This window comes from Vicia villosa, unplaced genomic scaffold (assembly GCF_029867415.1).
Source record: "Vicia villosa cultivar HV-30 ecotype Madison, WI unplaced genomic scaffold, Vvil1.0 ctg.006374F_1_1, whole genome shotgun sequence".
NCBI classification, from domain to species: Eukaryota; Viridiplantae; Streptophyta; class Magnoliopsida; order Fabales; family Fabaceae; genus Vicia; species Vicia villosa.
The window spans coordinates 40,891-62,655 of NW_026706769.1; the positions used below are offsets into that span (position 1 = coordinate 40,891).

Sequence of the window (21,765 nt, forward strand, 5' to 3'; positions counted from 1 at the left end):
TACCGTGTTCCAAGTAGAACTTCACAAGGCTGTTAAGCATTACTTGGAAGCTTCTGTAAGAACTCAATCTTCTGTTGATCCTGCGTGGATTCGTGGAAGAGTGCTTCCTTCTCTGGCTGACCTTCAGAAGAAGGATTAGAAGAAGCAAGGCTGAAGAGAAAGGCTCAAGAAGAAGAAGCCAAGAAAGCCAAGAAGCAAAGGGTCACCTTTGATCCTGTCAAAGTAAACTCCCAAGAATATCAAGATCAGCGCATCAGGGAACCTTTCCGTACTAAAAGTACTACAAATTTTCCCAGGCAAGTATACCAACCACCTCCTTCTGAACCTCAATATTCTATCCAACCTCCTCCTTCTGAACCTCACAACACCTTCACCATTCCAAATCCTCCTCAACCATCTCTTTCTACACCTGTTATGAACCCCACTCCACTAAATGTCTATCCTCCCACACCCACTGATATACCATCCTCATCAACCATCTCCACAGATATTCCATCTTCTTCAACCACAGCAGTTCCACCTTCTCTATCCCATCCCTTTCCTACCAGAAAATCCAACCCATACTGCCTTCTCTACCCTGACTACAAATTCACCTTCAATCCTCCTGAACCTGAACCTCATATCTACCTGGAGTTGTTCAGACATGAAGTTATCAGTAGGCTGGATCTCTTGAAAGATGCCTTCTTCAATGACCTTGATGATGTTTCTACTAGAAATCTTTGGAGAAGTTTTCGCCAAGATTTTCAGGTTGGAGCCATGGCTGTTCAGAAGAGACTAGTGGCTGTTGCACCTGGTTATGCTGGATATCTTCTTGAAGTTGATGATGGTGTATATTATCATCCCATCAGAAACAGGAGAGTTCTTAAGGAGAAGATGTTTGTTGATGAGTTGCTGGACAATCCTTGTATGGATATTGTGGTCTGGAGACCTAAGTATCCAGTTCTAACTGGAGACTTCAAGTCACTGTTTGACTTTTTGAGGGAAAATCCTTCTGAGGAGGACCCCAAATTGGTCATTCCAGAAGTTGTTGATCCTTCAGAAGTTGAAGGTCCTTCTGCTCCAAGGAATCTTGCTGCCATTCTTCAACCTCTTGAGAATGGAGATTCTGATCTTCCTGCTCCTGAGTATGAAGAAGATGCTTATATGGGAGAAGCTGATGCTGAAGATCATCCTGCTGAGACTATTCCTGTTGAGGAAAATCATGATGATGATCTGACAATGGAAGCTGCTGTTGAGATTGATGTTCCTCTGAACAGAAGTTGTGAAGCTTCTTCTGGTGAACCCTCTCTTCTGGTGAAGACTCTAGAGGTTATTCGGAAGAACCAAGCTGAGCTAGCTTCTCGTATGGACAAGCAAGAAGACACCAATGTTGAGTTCCGCTCTTTCATGGAGAGGCAGACTGAGAGCAATGCTGGGATTCATGACATGCTGGCCAAGATTATGTCTAAGCTAGGGTCGTCTTAGTCCTTTGTGTCTTAGTTGTTTTTCTTTATTTCTTGCATCTGTCTTCTATGTATCTTCCTTGTACCTTCTGATAATTCTCTTTTGCAATCAATGAAAATTATCCTTCTTTTCTCTCATATTGTTTTGTTTTTCATCTGAACCTTTTGTGTTTTTGATGTTATGACAAAAAGGGGGAGAAAATGTGATAAATGATCTGATTTATATTATTAGTTGCTGGGAGAAAGTCTCCACATTTCTAACATAACGTGCAAGTTCTATGTCTTTGAGTGTTTTGCAGGAAGTGAAGATATTCTTAAAAGCTCAACATGAGAAGCAAAGACATGGGGAAAATCAATTCTGTATGGAATCAAGCTCATGGAAATTGAAGCAAGCTGAGTGCAATGAAGCCTCAAGATCAGAAGCAAGAAGGAAGAATGTTATGATATCCTGATGATAGAATATGCTCTAACTCATTCTTATTCCTTATATGTTCTGATGCATGTTTTTAGTTCTAAATATGCTCTGAAACATTATTGTTTTTGCTCTGATACGTATTATATGTTCTGATACATATTTTATGTTCTGATTCATTCATGCTCTGACTTTTGTCGTGTAGTTTGTTCTGTAACATTTCAGGATGTAGAGATGCTCTGATGATGCTCTGGTACATTCAACAGTGTTCTGATACAATCTAGAATGCAATGATCCAAGAAGAAATTCAAGCTCTGAAGCTGTCCTATGGAAGCAAGAAGCAGTAGCTATGAATGTTCTGAAGATCTAAGCATATGTGATCGTCTCAACTGAAATGGAAAATACTCAGGGAAGTCCTTTATTTATAAATTTCTTCCAGTATTTATTTCAGGGGGAGATTATTTATCTCAGGGGGAGATTGTTAATCTCAGGGGGAGACATATTCACACACTATGTTTATATGCTTATGCTATAACTGTGTAATTGTCTTTAGCCGTCTGATATTCTGATTGCAAATTCATATCATTTATATATGTTTTCGTCATCATCAAAAAGGGGGAGATTGTTAGAACAAAATTTGTTCTGATCAATATTCTTAGTTTTGATGATAACAATGTATATGAATTTTGTATGAGATAATGTGGTACTCTAATACTATGCAATTTCCATTTCAGGAATTATATAAAGAGTATGCACAAAATCAGCGCAAGAAGCACTGATACAGAAGGTTCAGCATGCAAAATCAGAACATGGTCTGGCAAGACATCAGAAGATGGTCAAGTAGAATCAGAACATGGTCTATGGAAGCATCAGAAGAACTTGAGATCAGAAGCAGAAGCACTGAAGTTCTCATGGTATCACGCTAAGAAGCACTTCAAGGTCAGAAGACAAGAAGATGCTCTGCACCAAGCTGTTTGTACTCTGATAAGATTCAAACGTTGTATCTACAAACATCAAATCAGAAGCAAGTACAAGATAGCAGGCTACGCTGACTGACAAAAAGAACGTTGGAAGCTATTAAAGGCAACGTCAGTAGACACAACGAAAGCAAGGCTCGAGGTAGTTGACAAAAGAGTGAAACATTAAATGCAATGCTGTACGGAATACGCAAAGCATTAAATGCTCCCAACGGTCATCTTCTCAAACGCCTATAAATAGAAGTTCTGATGAGAAGCAATGTTACGAACTTTGAACAAGAACACTTGCGCAAATATACAGAAACGTTGTCAAATTCAAAAAGCTCTCAAACTTCATCTTTAACCTCACTACATTGCTGTTCTAATATATTAGTGAGATTAAGCTTAGACTTAAGAGAAAATCAGAGTTGTGATAATAGCTTTATAAGAAGCATTGTAACTCTTAAACGATTTTGTTTACATTAAGTTGTAAGAACTAGAGTGATCAGGTTGTTGATCAGTATACTCTAGAAAGTCTTAGAGGGTATCTAAGCAGATTGTTCCTAGAGTGATCAGGTTGTGATCAGTATACTCTAGAAGACTTAGAAGTTGTCTAAGTGGAAAACCATTGTAATCTTGTGTGATTAGTGGATTAAATCCTCAGGTGAGGTAAATCACTCCAAGCGGGTGGACTGGAGTAGTTTAGTTAACAACGAACCAGGATAAAAATCATTGTGCAAATTGTTTTTATCTTACAAGTTTTAAAGCTACACTTATTCAAACCCCCCCTTTCTAAATGTTTTTCTATCCTTCAGCGGAAGCATGAGGATGTAGAACTACATAATTAATGAGATGTTCATTTTAACTTCTGGGTGTCATCAGAACTTCTAACTTGCTCAGTACAGTTCTGAGGAGCTTTTGCTTGATTGTTCTAAGTTAAAATGAATAGTTCAGAAAGTAAAAGACGCGTTTATTTTTATCCTGGTTCACCTCTTGAATAAGGCTACCTCCAGTCCACCTTCTTCAGGTGATTTTCCTCTTAACAGACGTCTTAATCCACTATAACCAAATCATGATTACAACTGCACGAACCTCCGTCGTGACTAACAACCTGCACAACCAACTGTTGTGACTGACCATCTAGACAATGACCCATTCAGTGATCTCCATGAGATATAACATTCATATACTCAGGCACCCTGCACAAGCCAACTGCTACTGACTAACTGCAAAGGACTGTTCAGTGATCTCCACGAGATATAACATCCCTTGACTTCCTGCACAACCATCCTGGTGTGACTAACCCTGCACAGCAAACCACTGTGACTAGCCTTAGATGATGAACCGCTCAGGGATCCCAGCAGGATATAACGTTCACCAGTCTACTGGAGATTCCAAGAGTGCTTCTTATTCAAGCAGATTCTCTCCTATCTTAAGCACACATGTTTACGACACTCTGACTGGAAGTCACTTCTGGTGCCTAAACAATCTATCAGAAGTTCCTAAGATATTACACACCAAGAGCAACAACTCTATGTGTTTTACATAATATTACAAGTTATAACAGAACTTGTAGTCTTCTTCTTTTATCTTCTAATTGAGATCTTCTCCTTCTTATCGTAAGCATATTAAGAGGCTCAGCTCTTATGTTGGATGCTTCTTTCTTGATCTCTTTTATCTTCTATAAGTAGTTAAAGAGCAACAACTCTTATTTGATTTCTTTCTTGTGCTTCTTCTTCTGAACTTCATCTTCAAATCTTCTTAAGCAGAGTAAGAGCTACCGCTCTATTGTAGATTGCTTCTGATTTGATCTTTATTTCTTCTGAAGGCAGGATCAGAGCAACAGCTCTTGTCTTGAGTTCCATCTTAAATTGATCTTTGTCTAATGTAGATGATCTTATTGTTTCTGTAAAGCATTCAGCAGTTTGATGATCTCAGATATAATTATGACACTGTTGAGCATCAACTTAGTGTATATAATTTTTCCGAGACACTCTAATGTAGAGTGAATTATGATTTAATCTTTGCATTCTTTTTCACTCATTGCTCCCTTCAAATGAATCTCCATTACATGCACCATTTTCTCTACTGGAGTCTTTTCCTCATATAGGCTTATGATTCGTGTATAACAACACTACTTTCTATCCTCACACATTGAGTATGTGTTGCCTCTTTTTGTGACTTCTAAGGCATGATCTTATATTTCCTCGTTTAAGCTCTCATGCTCTACACTCTCAATAAATTCTCATGATCTTTCTTTTGCTGCGCACTGTAGATGCATAGTGGATATACTCACTTGTTTTTTTCTCCGGATCCATTCAAGGGATGGATGATCACTCACTCTCCATTCTGGATTCACTTAGTACAGTAAGGATGGATTTCATACATAGTGGTCACTCCATGCACATCAAGTTTGAAGATTGGTTATATTTATAGCTTGATGAGTGGATACCGTTGGAATGTAGTCGTTGCAATTTGGTTGAGTATGGATTTGAACGCTTCGTATTGATTGGCTACATGTGTCCATGACAGAACCTTATCCTGATGTCAGTTTGTGGCGTGCTATTCTGGTTTTTCTTTCTTCACTGTGTTGCATGTAGCTTGCTTCTTCTTTTAACCTTGGGAGTTTTTCCTTTTAAATGTTGTAATAATTTTTACGTGATGATGTTTGTAATGGCTTTCCCTTTGATTCTCAGCTCTTTGTATTTTATTCAATTCTGTATGTTAAGGTGTAGGTTCTTCATTGGCTTGTACGTGAATCATGTTGATGTTTGTATCTTGTATGTCACTTTGTTTGTAGCTTCAGAACTTGTAACTTCAGATCTTATGATCTTTCTGCGTGCGTGATCTTCTGATGTTGCAAAGCTTCTTGCAGCTGATCTTTCTTGTTCATTTTCCTTGAGGCTTCTGATGTACTTTCTGATTATGTGCTTGTTGTATGTAAGCATTGATATTGCTTGTTCTTCGGAGTGGTCTTGTCTCTGATTGTGGCTTCTCTTGCTTTTGATTTGCGGTTTTAGGCTTGTTTGACGTGTTCTTAATCAGAACATCTGATGAATGATGTTTAGCTTCGTCAATCTTCTGGATGTAGTTGTTGTACTCTTTTTCTGATGAATCTTGTATAAGATTTATAACATAATATCTGCATACTAAATGAAACCATTAATAATAAAATTGTTACTCACAAAATATATGCTTGTTATCATCAAAACTGGATTCTGAACATAGATTCTCAATCTTGTTCTAACAATCTCCCCCTTTTTGATGATGACAAAACCATGTATTTTGATGGAACAATTTTATGAGAGGATAATAATTTAAGCAAGTAAACTTCATCTCATATCTCATTTTTCAATCAAGCAACTGATTTATTCATCAAAATCTAAACTCTTTCTTTCTCCCCCTTTTTGTTATCATCAAAAAGCTTTTAAGAAGGTTGGATTAGACTTAGAAATAATTTCTCCCCTTGAGATGTATAGTCTCCACCTGATTTAGGTAACCCGATGAATTAATTTCAGATTTATGGATCCCCTGAATTAAGTATTCCTATTTATTCTTGATATAGCTACTCCTGAGTTCTAACAATCTCCCCCTGTGATGAATATCTGACAGGAAAGTATGCTACTGGCTTCTTGAGTAATTTTCTATTTTGCCTATTTCTTTCAGGAGATTGTCGGATATAGCATTTTTCCAGTGCCCAAATCTTCTTTAGGAGTTCTGAAAGGAATGATACTTAGAATACAAAATTCTTTTATCACGAATATTTTAAACATAGATAAAGTTTAATTTCACTAATGTCGAGGTGTTACTCATGATCAGGTGATTCTGTTCTGTTATTACAAATAGGGTATGTTGTAAACATTTAAAGGTATTCAACAGGCAGAAACTGATTAAGCACATTGATAGATTAACACACATTCAATTATATTTTGCTTAGAGGATTATATGATCAGAATATGCACGTGGTTTCAGAATATGCCAGGAATAAACTCTAATAGGCTTAATTATATTTACAGCTAAGGATGATTATAAACTCTTCACACTTATTGTTAGAACAAGATTGAGAATCTATGTTCAGAAACTTGTTTTGATGATAACAAGCATATATTTTGTGAGAAACAATTTTATTATTAATGGTTTCATTTAGTGCGCAGATGTTATGTCATAAATCTTATACAGGATTCATCAGAAAAAGAGTATAATAACTACATCCAGAATATTGACGAAGCTAGACATCATTATCAGATGTTCTGATCAAGAACACGTCAAACAAACCAAAGACCGTAGATCAGAAACAAAAGAAGCAACAATCAGAGATAAGACTACTCAAAAGAACAAGCAATATCAATGCTTACATACAACTAGCACAGAATAAGAAAAGTACATCAGGCAAGCCTCAAGGAATTACAAAGAATCATCTGATACATGAAGTCTCAGTACAACAAGAATATAAGATCAGAAGTTATGATGTTGCAGCGCATAATCTGAACAATTGAAGACAGAAGATCAAGTCATCACACAAAACAATAAGCACTAGCACAAGCAACATCTTGGTCCACTACAACATCTACAGAAGATACTCATAACTCAGCAGTTAGAAGATTCAGAAGCTTTAAAGACAACTAGCTTTGATAAAATCGCATGACATTTATTCTCTGTTTACAAAGAATAAGAAGACAAGCTATCATATAAAAACAGTCTTGAAAGGAGTATCAGAAACTAAGGGAGAACCGTTACAAACATCATCATTAGCAAAACGGTTACAACAATTAAATGGAACAACTCCCAAGGTTGATTGAAGAAGAAACCCACATGCAGCATGTTAGGAAGACAAGCTAAACCAAATAAGCACGCCACCAACTGTAATCATCTTATTGAAGATAAGGCTCTGCAGCAAAACAGCACTTATCATTAAAGGATCATACGAGACAAAGTATTCAAAGCACATCTTCAAACAAGTCTCAACGGTAACCACTCATCAAGCTATAAATTGAATCAGACTTCAAACTTGAGAGTGTGCGAGGTGTGTGCCAACAAGTGCTCATTCGAACACCCAAAGTACAACAAAATGTAAACCCAAAGTATGTATCCATGGAGTAACTACAGAGTGTAGCAAAAGATAAGTCTTGAGAAAAAATCGGCATTGAGAAACTGAGCATGAAAGCTAAATGAAGAAATGTGAAATCGTGCATCAGAAATTACGTAGAGGCAACGCATACTCAGTATGTGATGAATTAATCGATAGTGTTGTTATACACTAATCATCAGCTGAAGTGAAGAAGACATCTGAAGAAGAAACCAATTCTAGTGTTAAACAGCATGCACCATTAAAATTATGAAATATACTCATACTTGATCAATGCCTATATTGTTCATGTTGAATAACAGAAGTAACTAAAAGCATTGAGTTGTTGCTCAATAGAGGTTGATGAATACTAATGTTCAAGAATATGTCATTAGCTGTAATAGGCTTTAGGATCGGTATTGAAGAAGGAGAAGCTGAAGATCAATATGAAGAAGCACTTCACTAGGGCTATTGCTCTAAATTTGCTTTCAGAAGATCATTTGAAGAATCAACTCAAAACAGAGCTAATGCTCTGAATCAACTTAAGATGATTTGAAGAAGAAAATCAAGATAGAAGCATCCAACATAAGAGTTGTTGCTCTTTATGTTAGAACAAGATTGGTTCTGATCAATATTCTTAGTTTTGATGATAACAATGTATATGAATTTTGTATGAGATAATGTGGTACTCTAATACTATGCAATTTCCATTTCAGGAATTATATAAAGAGTATGCACAAAATCAGCGCAAGAAGCACTGACTCAGAAGGTTCAGCATGCAACATCAGAACATGGTCTGGCAAGACATCAGAAGATGGTCAAGCAGAATCAGAACATGGTCTATGGAAGCATCAGAAGGACTTGAGATCAGAAGCAAAAGCACTGAAGTTCTCATGGTATCACGCTCAGAAGCACTTCAAGGTCAGAAGACAAGAAGATGCTCTGCACCAAGCTGTTTGACTCTGATGATATTCAAACGTTGTTCACACAAACATCAGATCAGAAGCAAGTACTAGCTGGCAGGCTACGCTGACTGACAAAAGGAACGTTCAAAGCTATTAAAGGCAACGTCAGTAGACACAGCAAAAGCAAGGCTCGAGGTAGTTGACAAAAGAGTGAAACATTAAATTCAATGCTGTACGGAATACGCAAAGCATTAAATGCTCCCAACGGTCATCTTCTCAAACGCCTATAAATATGAAGTTCTGATGAGAAGCAAAGTTACGAATGCTGAATACAACACTTGCGAAAATATACAGAAACGCTGTCAAATTCAAAAAGCTCTCAAACTTCATCTTCAACCTCACTACATTGCTGTTGTAATATATTAGTGAGATTAAGCTTAAACTTAAGAGAAAATCATAGTTGTGATAATAGCTTTATTAGAAGCAGTGTAACTCTTAGAATTTGTTTACATTAAGTTGTAAGGACTAGAGTGATCAGGTTGTTGATCAGAATACTCTAGAAAGTCTTAGAGGGTATCTAAGCAGATTGTTCCTAGTGTGATCAGGTTGTGATCAGTATACTCTAGAAGACTTAGAAGTTGTCTAAGTGGAAAACCATTGTAATCTCGTGTGATTAGTGGATTAAATCCTCAGGTGAGGTAAATCACTCCAAGGGAGTGGACTGGAGTAGTTTAGTTAACAACGAACCAGGATAAAAATCATTGTGCAAATTGTTTTTATCTTACAAGTTTTAAAGCTACACTTATTCAAACCCCCCCTTTCTAAGTGTTTTTCTATCCTTCAATTGGCATCAGAGCGCCGGTTCTAAGGTGCAAGCACTTAACCGTGTTTAGAAAAGATTCAGGAAGAGAAAAACACTAAGTCAAGATGGTTGAGACTCCACCACCTACATCTACATCTGGCTCAGCTGAGCAATACAATGGAAATGGTAACAATGGTTATACCAGACCACCAATATTTGATGGGGAAAACTTTGAATACTGGAAAGATAAACTTGAAAGTTACTTTCTTGGTCTAGATGGTGACTTATGGGATCTTCTGATGGATGGTTGCAAACATCCAGTGAAAGCTACTGGCGTAAGGCTTACAAGACAAGAAATGAATGATGATCAAAAGAAGCTTTTCAAAAATCATCATAAATGTAGGACTGTTTTGCTGAATGCTATCTCTCATGCTGAGTATGAGAAGATATCTAACAGGGAAACTGCCTATGATATATATGAGTCATTGAAAATGACCCATGAAGGAAATGCTCAAGTCAAGGAGACCAAAGCTCTTGCTCTAATCCAGAAATATGAAGCCTTCAAGATGGAGGACGATGAAAATATTGAGAAGATGTTTTCAAGATTTCAAACGCTAACTGCTGGATTAAGAGTTCTGGACAAAGGCTACACCAAGGCTGATCATGTAAAGAAGATCATCAGAAGCTTGCCCAGAAGATGGGGTCCAATGGTGACTGCATTCAAGATAGCAAAGAATCTGAATGAAGTCTCTTCGGAAGAGCTAATCAGTGCCTTGAGAAGCCATGAGATAGAGCTGGATGCAAATGAGCCTCAGAAGAAAGGTAAGTCTATTGCATTAAAATCTAATTATAAAAAATGCACTAACGCTTTTCAAGCTGAAGAAGTAGATTCTAAAGAATCAGCATCAGAAGAAGAAGAAGATGAACTGTCCATGATCTCCAGAAGGGTAAACCATCTCTGGAAGAGCAAGCAAAGGAAGTTCAACAGCTTCAGAAGTTCAAAGAAGCCTGAAAGAGGAGAATCTTCTGGAGGCAGAAGATCTGACAAAAAGAAGGTCATCTGCTATGAGTGCAATGAGCCTGGACACTTCAAGAATGAATGTCCAAAACTTCAGAAGGAGAATCCCAAGAAGAAGTTTCATAAGAAGAAAGGTCTTATGGCAACATGGGATGATTCTGAATCAGAATCAAAATCAGACTCTAAAGGAGAGCAAGCAAATCTTGCACTAATGGCCACAGTGGATGATGGATCAGAATCTACATCAGAATCAGATTCTGAAGAGGTATTTTCTGAACTATCTAGAGAAGAGTTAGTTTCCACCTTAACTGAACTTCTGGAACTCAAGGCTCATCTTAGTATCAAATACAAAAAGCTGAAAAAGCAATTTGAATTTGAAACTAAGAAGCTGGAAGTGGAAAATTCTGAACTGAAGGAAAAAGTTTTAAAATTATCCAAAGATATTGAATCTCCTTCTGAATCAGAAAAATTCATTCCTAGTCTCAATCATATTCTGAAAGAATATGACTCGAGCTTCAGAAAGTTCCTATCTAGAAGTATTGGCAGAAGTCATCTTGCTTCTATGATATATGGTGTTTCTGGAAACAAAAGGTTTGGTTTTGGCTATGAGGGTGATACCTCACACAAATTTGAACTTGTTGGTGATTTGAAAATCACATACAAGCCATTGTATGATCAGTTCAAATATGGCCACTCACATGATATTAGGCTCACTTCACATGCCAAAAGCTTTAACACTACACACACCAAAAAGCAAGTGACACAACCTAAAAAATATCATGCTGCCAAACCTAAAGAATATCATGTTGTTCCTCCTGTTACTTATAATGCTAAACCCAAGTTCAATCAGAACTTGAGGAAAACTAATAAGAAAGGACCCAAGAAATTGTGGGTACCTAAGGAGAAGATAATTTCTGTTGCAGATATCCTTAGCAGCAGAGAAGACAAAGCACAAAATGTCATGGTACCTGGACCCTGGGTGCTCGCGACACATGACGGGAAGAAGGTCTATGTTCCAAGACCTGGTGCTTAAATCTGGTGGAGAAATCAAGTTTGGAGGAGATCAGAAGGGCAAGATTATTGGCTCTGGCACCATAAGTATTGGTAACTCTCCTTCCATAACTAATGTACTTCTTGTAGAAGGATTAGCGCATAACTTATTGTCCATAAGTCAATTAAGTGACAATGGTTATGACATAATCTTCAATCAAAAGTCTTGCAAGGCTGTAAGTCAGAAGGATGGCTCAATCCTATTTACAGGCAAGAGAAAGAACAACATTTATAAGATTGATCTTTCAGATCTTGAGAAGAAAAAGGTGACTTGCCTTATGTCTATTTCTGAAGAGGACTGGGTCTGGCACAGAAGATTAGGAAATGCTAGTTTGAGAAAGATTTCTCAGATTAACAAACTAAATCTGGTCAGAGGACTCCCAAATCTGAAATACAAATCAGATGCTCTTTGTGAAGCATGTCAGAAGGGCAAGTTCTCCAGACCTGCATTCAAATCTAAGAATGTTGTCTCTTCCTCAAGGCCGTTAGAACTTCTGCACATTGATCTGTTTGGACCAGTCAAAACAGCATCTGTTAGAGGGAAGAAATATGGATTAGTCATCGTAGATGATTATAGCCGCTGGACATGGGTAAAGTTCTTAAAACACAAGGATGAGTCTCATTCAGTGTTCTTTGAATTCTGCACTCAGATTCAATCTGAGAAGGAGTGCAAAATCATAAAGGTCAGAAGTGATCATGGTGGTGAATTTGAGAACAGATTCTTTGAGGAGTTCTTCAAAGAAAATGGTATTGCCCATGATTTCTCTTGCCCTAAAACTCCACAGCAAAATGGAGTTGTAGAGCGAAAGAATAGGACTCTTCAAGAAATGGCCAGAACCATGATCAATGAAACCAATATGGCTAAGCACTTCTGGGCAGAAGCAATAAACACTGCATGTTATATTCAGAATAGAATCTCTATAAGACCTATTCTAAATAAGACTCCTTATGAATTGTGGAAGAACAGAAAGCCCAACATTTCATATTTTCATCCTTTTGGATGTGTCTGTTTCATTCTGAATACTAAAGATCATCTTGGTAAGTTTGATTCTAAGGCACAAAAATGTTTCCTTCTTGGATATTATGAACGCTCCAAAGGCTATAGAGTATACAATACTAAAACATTGGTTGTAGAAGAATCAATCAATATCAGATTTGATGATAAGCTTGGTCTTGAAAAGCCAAAGCAGTTTGAGAATTTTGCAGATATAGATATTGATATATCAGAAGCTGTAGAACTAAGAAGCAAAGTTTCAGAAGCTGAAAATATCAGAAGCAAAGAATCAGAAGATCAAGTTGCTGCATCTTTAGAGAATCTCAGAATTTCTGAAGAGCCAACAGTCAGAAGATCTTCTAGACTCACCTCAGCTCACTCAGAAGATGTGATCCTTAGGAAGAAAGATGATCCTATCAGAACAAGAGCTTTCCTTAAGAACAATGCAAAATTTCAATTAGGTCTTGTCTCTTTAATCGAGCCAACTTCTGTTGATCAAGCTCTAGAAGATCCAGACTGGATAATTGCCATGCAAGAAGAACTTAATCAGTTTATAAGGAATGATGTATGGGATCTTGTTCATAGACCAAAAGGATTCAACATCATTGGTACAAAGTGGGTTTTCAGAAACAAGCTCAGTGAGAAGGGAGAAGTGGTAAGAAACAAAGCCAGACTGGTGGCTCAGGGATATAGTCAGCAAGAAGGGATTGACTATACAGAAACCTTTGCACTAGTGGCCAGGTTAGAATCTATTCGCTTGTTAATTTCCTTTGCCACTCAGCATAACATCACTCTGTATCAGATGGATGTTAAGAGTGCCTTCTTAAATGGTTATATAGATGAGGAAGTCTATGTTCACCAACCTCCTGGTTTTGAAGACTCTAAGTCTCCAGAACATGTTTTCAAACTTAAGAAATCATTGTATGGATTGAAGCAAGCTCCTAGAGCTTGGTATGAAAGATTAAGTTCTTTCCTTCTAGACAATGGTTTCACTAGAGGACAAGTGGATACGACTCTCTTCTGTAAGACATCTAAGAAGGATATCTTAATTTGTCAAATTTATGTTGATGATATTATTTTTGGAACATCTAATGCTTCACTTGGAAAGGAGTTTGCTAAGTCTATGCAGGCTGAATTTGAAATGAGTATGATGGGTGAACTCAAGTACTTTCTTGGGATTCAAATCAATCAAACTTTTGATAGATCTTATGTTCATCAAACAAAGTATGTGAAAGAACTTCTGAAGAAGTTTAATCTTTCTGAAAGCAAAGAAGCCAAAACTCCTATGCATCCAACGTGTGTTCTAGGTAAGGATGAGGTAAGTAAGAAGGTAGATCAGAAGTTATACAGAGGTATGATTGGATCTCTTTTATATCTTACTGCTTCTAGACCTGATATTCTATTCAGTGTTTGTCTGTGTGCTAGATCCCAATCAGATCCTAGAGAATCTCACCTAACTGCTGTTAAGAGAATTCTGAGGTATCTGAAAGGTACTACTAATGTTGGTTTAGTCTACAGAAGATCTAAAGAATACAACTTAGTAGGTTTTTGTGATGCTGACTATGCTGGAGATAGAATTGAAAGGAAGAGTACTTCTGGAAGTTGTCAATTTCTAGGAAGTCATCTGATCTCCTGGTACAGCAAGAAGCAAGCTACCATTGCCCTCTCAACAACAGAAGCAGAATATGTTGCTGCTGCTGTTTGTAGCACACAAATGCTCTGGATGAAGAGTCAGCTAGAAGATTATCAAATATATGAGAGTAACATTCCTATCTTCTGTGATAATACTTCTGCCATATGTTTATCTAAGAATCCTATATTACATTCCAAAGCTAAACATATTGAGATTAAACATCATTTCATTAGGGACTATGTTCAAAAGGGTGTTCTCTCTTTAAACTTTGTGGATACAGACCACCAATGGGCTGATATCTTTACAAAACCCCTTGCTGAAGATAGGTTTAAGTTCATTCTGAAAAATATCAGTATGGATTTATGCCCAGAATGAGAAGATGAGAAGATCTTATGTATGGTTAACTTCTGAAATGTGTTGGGATTATGTGCATATAAGAAGTTCTGATAATGATCAGTTAGAAGTTCTGATTCTGTTATTACTAACGTTTCATTATCTAAGTTGATTCAGAATCTCTTTTAAAGTAAAACAGCTGTCACCAGTTTTCCAGAAAACGAACACGTGTTTACTATTTCTGGACAAGCATGCGTGCAGTTGAGGAGACGTCGCCCTAGGTAACTGTGCAAATCAATTCATTTTGTCACTTTATCTCTCCTAACGTCATTTCTCATTAAATGCAAATTGATGTCATGTTTTTCTGTAATCATTTCATTTAAACCATATTGCATTTATTATTTTCTTTTATTCATCTTTTAAATACCCCGCTTCATCTTCATTTCATCTTTTTCGCTCTCTCTCTTCATTCGTCTCTCTCTTTCTGCATTCATCGCATAACCCTAGCTTGTGTCTGTAACTAAGCATTTCACCATGAATCCTTCATCAAGCTATGCAAGCCAAACAGAAGTGTCATCCACTCAACTGGTTCTGAGCAAGCGTGATTTTGCTCCGTTGAAAACCTGCTCCATTCCTACTGAAGAGTTGGAAGTTCTTTGTGAGTCTGCTGTGGATTTTGAAAATCTGAAAGCAAATGGTTTCCATCCTGATGCAAGAATCTTGGAACAAGGCTGGTCAAATTATCTTGGTAGATTGGTTGGACCAATTTATCCAACTCTTGTGAAAGATTTCTGGGCTCATGCAACCGTTACTCCAACTGCTATTATCTCTTTCGTGCTAGGGCATGAAGTTGTGGTAACTGAGAAACTGATCAGGAAACTGTACAACCTGGATGATGAAGAAGGATGCACTTGTCCTCTTCATGGTAGAGTTAACTGGCTACAGGTTGAAAAACAAATCTCGTTTGCTACTGGTATTGAATCACATAAAACCGGTACATTGAGGGTGTTTTATCAAGTGTGGGCTGAAATTATTCTGGGTTCTCTCCATCACAGAAGGCAATCGTTCTCCTCCTCTTACACCAGTCCTGATCACAAATACACTCTCTTCTGCATTGGAAGAAGGATTGAAATGAACATCTCCAACATTCTGTTCCAGAATCTGAAGATGGCTATTGAAGAATCAAGGGATGAAGAACGTGAGAAGTACCCTCACCTTCCAAGATACACCATTCCTTTCGCCAGAATGATCTCAGATATTCTGATAGAAAGTGATTTGATGGACTCTCTAAGGACTATTGGAACGCCTAGGTTCTTTGGAATTATTCACGGGCCTGTCTTCAATGGTGTTGATCTCTTAAGGCTGCAACTTATCAGAGATGTAACTTCTGCTCCTGCAAGCTTCCCAGATATTATGTCTAGAAGAACTCCTGTGGAAGGCTTTGCTACATTGTTCCAAGCAGAACTTCACAAGGCCGTTAAGCGTTACTTGGAAGCTTCTGTTAGAACTCAATCTTCTGTTGATCCTGCGTGGATTCGTGGAAGAGTGTTTCCTTCTCAAGCTGATCTTCAGAAGAAGGCTCAGAGGAAGCAAGAAGCAAGGCTGAAGAGAAAGGCTGCAGAAGAAGCTGCTAGAGAAGCTAAGAGGCAGAAGGTTACTTATGACCCTCTTAAACAAATATAATGTCGCGGGTTCGAAACTGCGTCTCTATAATTAATATCTCTACAGAGTTATCAATTGAATTGTCTTATTCAAAAGGAAAAAAAACATCTTTCTTATTGTTCATAGTATCACCAAAATCTTTGAATCAAACACTTTTTGCTGATTTTATGTTGTTGATGCTTACCACAATGAGTGCAATCATATTTTTCTTGTTGAGTTACATTTGGATTAATTAATATATTGTAGGGGCATTTTTTTCATCATATTTTATTAGTTTTTCTCTTATAATAAATATTCAAGTATTATTTTATACAATTTAGACATATATTGTATAATATAATCAACATTTTTTCATCACATTATATTAGTTTTTCTCTTATAATAAATATTCAAGTATTATTTTATACAATTTAGACATATATTGTATTTAAAAACATATTATAGTATTTATAGGAGATAATATAGTACTTAAAAGTATATTATGTTTAAAATAACATAATTTTTAATTTTATTTATAATAAATATTATGGAGTTTTTATTTTAATTTTTTAAATAAAAAAGTCTATTTAGGGCCGAATAGCCCGAAGCCCATCTAGGGCCGGACTCGGGTAGGATATCTCAAGCTCATATTACAGAGGATCCTTTTGGTCCAGTCCTGAAAAGCCCTGGACCCGTCTGGGCTGGCCCTTTTAGGGGCGGATAGCCCATATTAACAGCTCTAGATGTTACTTTGTTTATTTGTTGGTGATTTTTTCAAAAGTTAGAATTTAGAATTTAAAATGGTTAAATCCACTAAAAAACACAATAAACATAAATACTCAATTAAATGTCAAACACCAACAAAATAATTATAAATAATTAAAAAAATCAATTAAAATATATAAAAAATATAGATCAAACATAATTGTTGATCAATCCTTTTGAATCTTGAACAATAGCGATTAAATATTGAGATTATGATTCTCACTTTTTCGTCGTTTTTAAATTGTATCTTAGTCAGTCAGATATGTCTACAATCAATGTTAAAACAAAAACAACACCATCACTTCTTTGACTCAAATCTTTGTCACATGAACTTCATACTAAAACAAAAACACCACCTCTCATCTTTGTTACATGACCAAAAAAACGAAATCATTTACAACACATTTCAGATACAAACAATTCTAATAGTCACAATATCTAAACACCAAAGATGGAACATGTTGAACTTTATAATGTTCATCACCACCTTTCTCAAGTTTCATTCTAAACACTGCAAACATTGATCTAATCTCCAAATCCTTCAAACCACCAACAAACCTAATCCCATCAGGAACAACCTCAAGCTTAGTACAATTCGAAATCTCAAGCTTCCCAAGACAACACATAGCACCTTTCTCCATCTTCCACTCTTCAAGATTAGGCAAATCACTCAAAACAAGTGACCTTAACTGAGGAAAACCTTTGCTACAACAAACCATTTTCTTTCCCAAAAACGAGTCAAGTTGCAACTCGAGCAACCGTAAATTCGGTAGCTTCTCCAATGTTGTCATTGGATCAACAACTAGTCCTGAGCCTTGTAGCTTAAGCTTTGCAAGTTTTGATGAAATTTGGTTTGGTGATGGAAAATTGCTTATAGGTCCTTCAATGTGAAGCTTGTAGAGATTAGGACACCCTGCAGAAACTTCTAGGATTGAAATATCCTCAGAACTAACATAGAACAATGACTCAAGATGAATGAATTTTGCATTAGTACTTTGGAAGACTTCTCCGAAATTCGGATCATCGATTACCAGTTTTCGTAATTCGGTTAGTTTCATGAGATCTTTAACATCACATTTATCTGCAGGGAAGTTAACTAGTGTTTGCAGGTTTTGCAGATTGGCTATGCACCATTTTTCGGCGTTGTTACCGCATGATTCAGGTAGAAATAAATGCCTCAACTTTTCCATTTTTCCTATGACATTTGGTATTTGAACGGTTGAGTTTCCTGTGAGAAGGTCTAAGGTTTGTAAGCACTTTAAATTCCCTATTGAATTTGGCAACTCGTCGATTTTCGTGTTTCGTAGACTTAGAAACCTTAAATGGATCAAGAAGCCAATTTCCTTAGGTAATTTTCCCATTTGACATTGTATTCCTTCCAAATTCATGACTCGAAGTAACCTGCATTTCTTGAAAACTGATTTCATCGAACTCCATTCGCTTAACCTAGCTGTTTTTTCATGGTAGCATAGTATAGACCTAAGATGGTGATGGGTTTTTAAGTGTCTAGGCAAGAATCTATCAATGTCTTGATCAAGATATAGCGCGATCCTTCGAACTTTACAAGGCGGTCTAGCTTTCGAGGTACTAGTTTGATCTACATTCCGCGAATCAATCTTGTCGAGAAAGTTTTCTTCATATGCCTTAGACACACATAAGTCCCTCATTAGGTTATGCATTTGAACTGTCCTAATTCTTCCGGTCGAACTCTTTTCAACTACCTGAATCATACACCTTTCGACGAGTTCTGTGAAGTAACGTTGCGCCACGTCCTCGAGAGCTTCCTCGTTGTCTCCGGCGTTTTGAACCGATGATATGATACCTTCTGCCACCCATATTCTTACTAGTTTCTTTGTTTGTATCTCTATGTTTTCAGGGAAATGTGCTAAGTGGAGAAAACATGGCTTCAATTGGTAAGGTAATTCATAATAGCTTAAAGCTAGTACTTCAGATACTCCTAAGAGTTGTTCTTTGCCTTTTGCTTTTCTAAGATGTGTGTTGATGTTCTGTCTCACTGTGTCCCATTCATAAAATGATGGCTTTGATGCTAATAGTCCTCCAAGGACTATTATGGCTAGAGGTAAACCTCCACATCTTCCAACCATTTCTCTTCCCAATTTCTCCATCTCTGTGGTAATGCTAGAGTCTGTGTGCAAAGCAAAAAAGAAAGCATAAGTTGGTAACAACATTTGAAACAAAACCAGGTTCATCAACAAGGTAAACAACTACAATGTGAATAATATTGAGCTATGTAACACCGACACCTCTAAAAAGAAGTGTGGTTGTGTCCGAAACCGATCCATACACTTGTGATTACGTTTAGTTTACAAATTATTACCGGTGTCGACATGTGAGTGCCCGTGTTATTAGGGTTGTTCAGTATACAGTTCCATCAGAAAATTGAATCAAACCATAGGAAAAGGTCACCCGAGTCAAACCAAACCATTTCAATTAACCAAAACCGAACTGAACCAACCAAACCAAAATTATAACCAAAGCTATTGGTTTGGTATGCCGGTTCGGAATTCCGATTGTACCAAACCGTTAGAAAATAGTATTTTCCAAACCGAACCAATTACTAAAGAACCGAACCGTTACTCTTTTTTTCCATAAATTTTTAATAAAAAAATTTAAGCTTGTTTTTAAGATTTTTCATTTTCAGTTTCGGTTCGGTTCACTAACCAAACATAATAGTTCGGTTATTTTACTTTCAATTTGATTCAGTTCGGTCCAACAATTTTTTTAAATAGTCTTAGGTCTTGTGTTTTTGTTGTGTTTTTGGTGTCAGTGCTTCGGAGATATTATTGACAGTGCATTATTGAAGTAGAGCAACTAAATCTACATACCTGGATCATCATATTTAGGAAAAGCCTTTTTCTGAAAAAGCTCCCAACTATCATCTTCATCCAAACACTTTGGCTTATGAAGATAACAACTAGGATCCATATGCAATGCAACATCAGTATTCCTAGTAGTAACCAATATTCTACTCCCAACAGCCAACAATCTCCCAGTTGGAAAACCAGGACTCAAATTATTCCAACTATCAACACTCCAAATATCATCAAGAACCACCAAACACTTCTTCTCCACTTGAACTTGATAAAGCTTTTTCGCAACCTCGTCGTCTCTCATTTCCCTAAGTTCCTCTCTTAACTCCTTAGAAGGTGACAAAAGCTTCAACAAAATCCCCTCCCAAACATCCCTTGCTTGACAATGTTGTGATATATAAGCCCAAGCAAAGCTCTCAAAACTTTGCCTAACTTTAGTACTATGATAAACCTTCTTAGCCAATGTTGTTTTCCCTAAACCTCCCATACCCCAAATAGCAACAATTTTGTAACCCTTATTGTTGTTATTCACCAAACATGACTCCAACATCTTAACATCATAATCCACACCAATTATATCCTCTTCAATAACATGAGAATAAGATCTTCTCAAAGCCTTTTGTCTCCCATGTAATGAACTTGAAGCTTCTCCTCTATCTCTTCTAATGCCAAAAGTTTCTAAACTTCTTGTGAGACTAGTTATCCTAGAAATGATATCATCAACCTGTGAACCTACTTGATGAATCTCTATTAACCTATTGATCATCGAAACGAAACTTTTGATTCGGTTAAAAGTACCTGTCATGTTGTTTCTTCTTGAAGCTCCTTTGAGTGCATATGCTTCAATGACATCATCAGAATCATAAGCAACTTCTCTTATTTCTGAAATCCAATTCTTGAGAGTTTCATCATCTTCTTGTCTTCTGTCTGCATCTTGTAAGTAAGATTCCATCATCCTTAAATCAGTTCTTAGCTGATGAACTTTGTCTCTAACTCCATATAAGAAAACAGCTTCTTCAATGAGTAAATCACTGATTTTTTGTACTGTGAAGTCTACTATTGATTTTGCCATCTAGCAAAATTGTTGCTTTTTTTGTCAAAGAGAAGTTTTTTTCTATTTTTCAGTAACCCATTTGGTTCAATAATAGAAATCTAATAGCAAATTTCAACATTGCTACTATCAATTTAAGATGGAGAATGAGGAAAGTAGAAGAAGATGAGGTTGACTTTGACTTTGAAGCTAACTAAGTGATAGTTTGAGACAGGTTCCTTGTAACTTCCAAGAAATTGGAAGACAATAAAGTCAATGTGGGAGGGAGGCCTTAGAATTGTATGTCGACAGTGTATAGTAGTTGAGTCTAAGTCAACAAAATAATCCAAAAATTAGTAACACACAAAAATAAAAATCAAACAATAAAAGAGTGAGATGGGTTGGAATAGTTCAAAACTTGGAGCCGTGAGACACTTTGATACATGATGCTTAAAAAAAATGACATAATCCAAAGAGAAAATTTGTGGCTGTAATCACTTGCAATAATAATATATCAAAGTTGAAGTTGTACAAGTGTGACAGTCCCAATTTTAGAATAAAGAAATCATTAAGAAAGTACAATGTGAAACAAATCTTTTGAGATCTAACTTCTAGAATGCTTTCAAATTCCAATTAGGGTTGAAGATGATATTTATAGAATGCTTAATTCTTTCCGGTGGGATTCTTGCAAAGCAGAAATAGAAGAAGTTGTGACATATGTTTCTATGCAAAACAAAGATTGTGTTTTTTTTTTTTTTCACAATTCTTATATATCTCATGTGTCTTTTGATTTAATACACATGGATATTTGGGGACTAATTTCAGTTTCATTCATGTATGAATTAAATTATATTCTGATTGTTGTTGATGACAAAAGCAGATTCACTT

General features: G+C 36.6%; 1 protein-coding gene across 1 annotated transcript; it reads right to left on the bottom strand.

The window, feature by feature from the left end:
• Positions 1–17,196: 17,196 nt before the first annotated feature.
• Positions 17,197–21,242, bottom strand: LOC131642990 (putative disease resistance protein At1g50180). The gene is made up of 2 exons (XM_058913137.1): positions 19,863–21,242; positions 17,197–19,162 (listed from the first exon to the last, which is right to left on the bottom strand). Exons 1-2 carry the CDS (start codon positions 20,917–20,919, stop codon positions 17,439–17,441), a joined length of 2,781 nt encoding a protein of 926 aa, XP_058769120.1. The 5' UTR covers positions 20,920–21,242; the 3' UTR covers positions 17,197–17,438.
• Between the last annotated feature and the right edge of the window lie 523 nt (positions 21,243–21,765).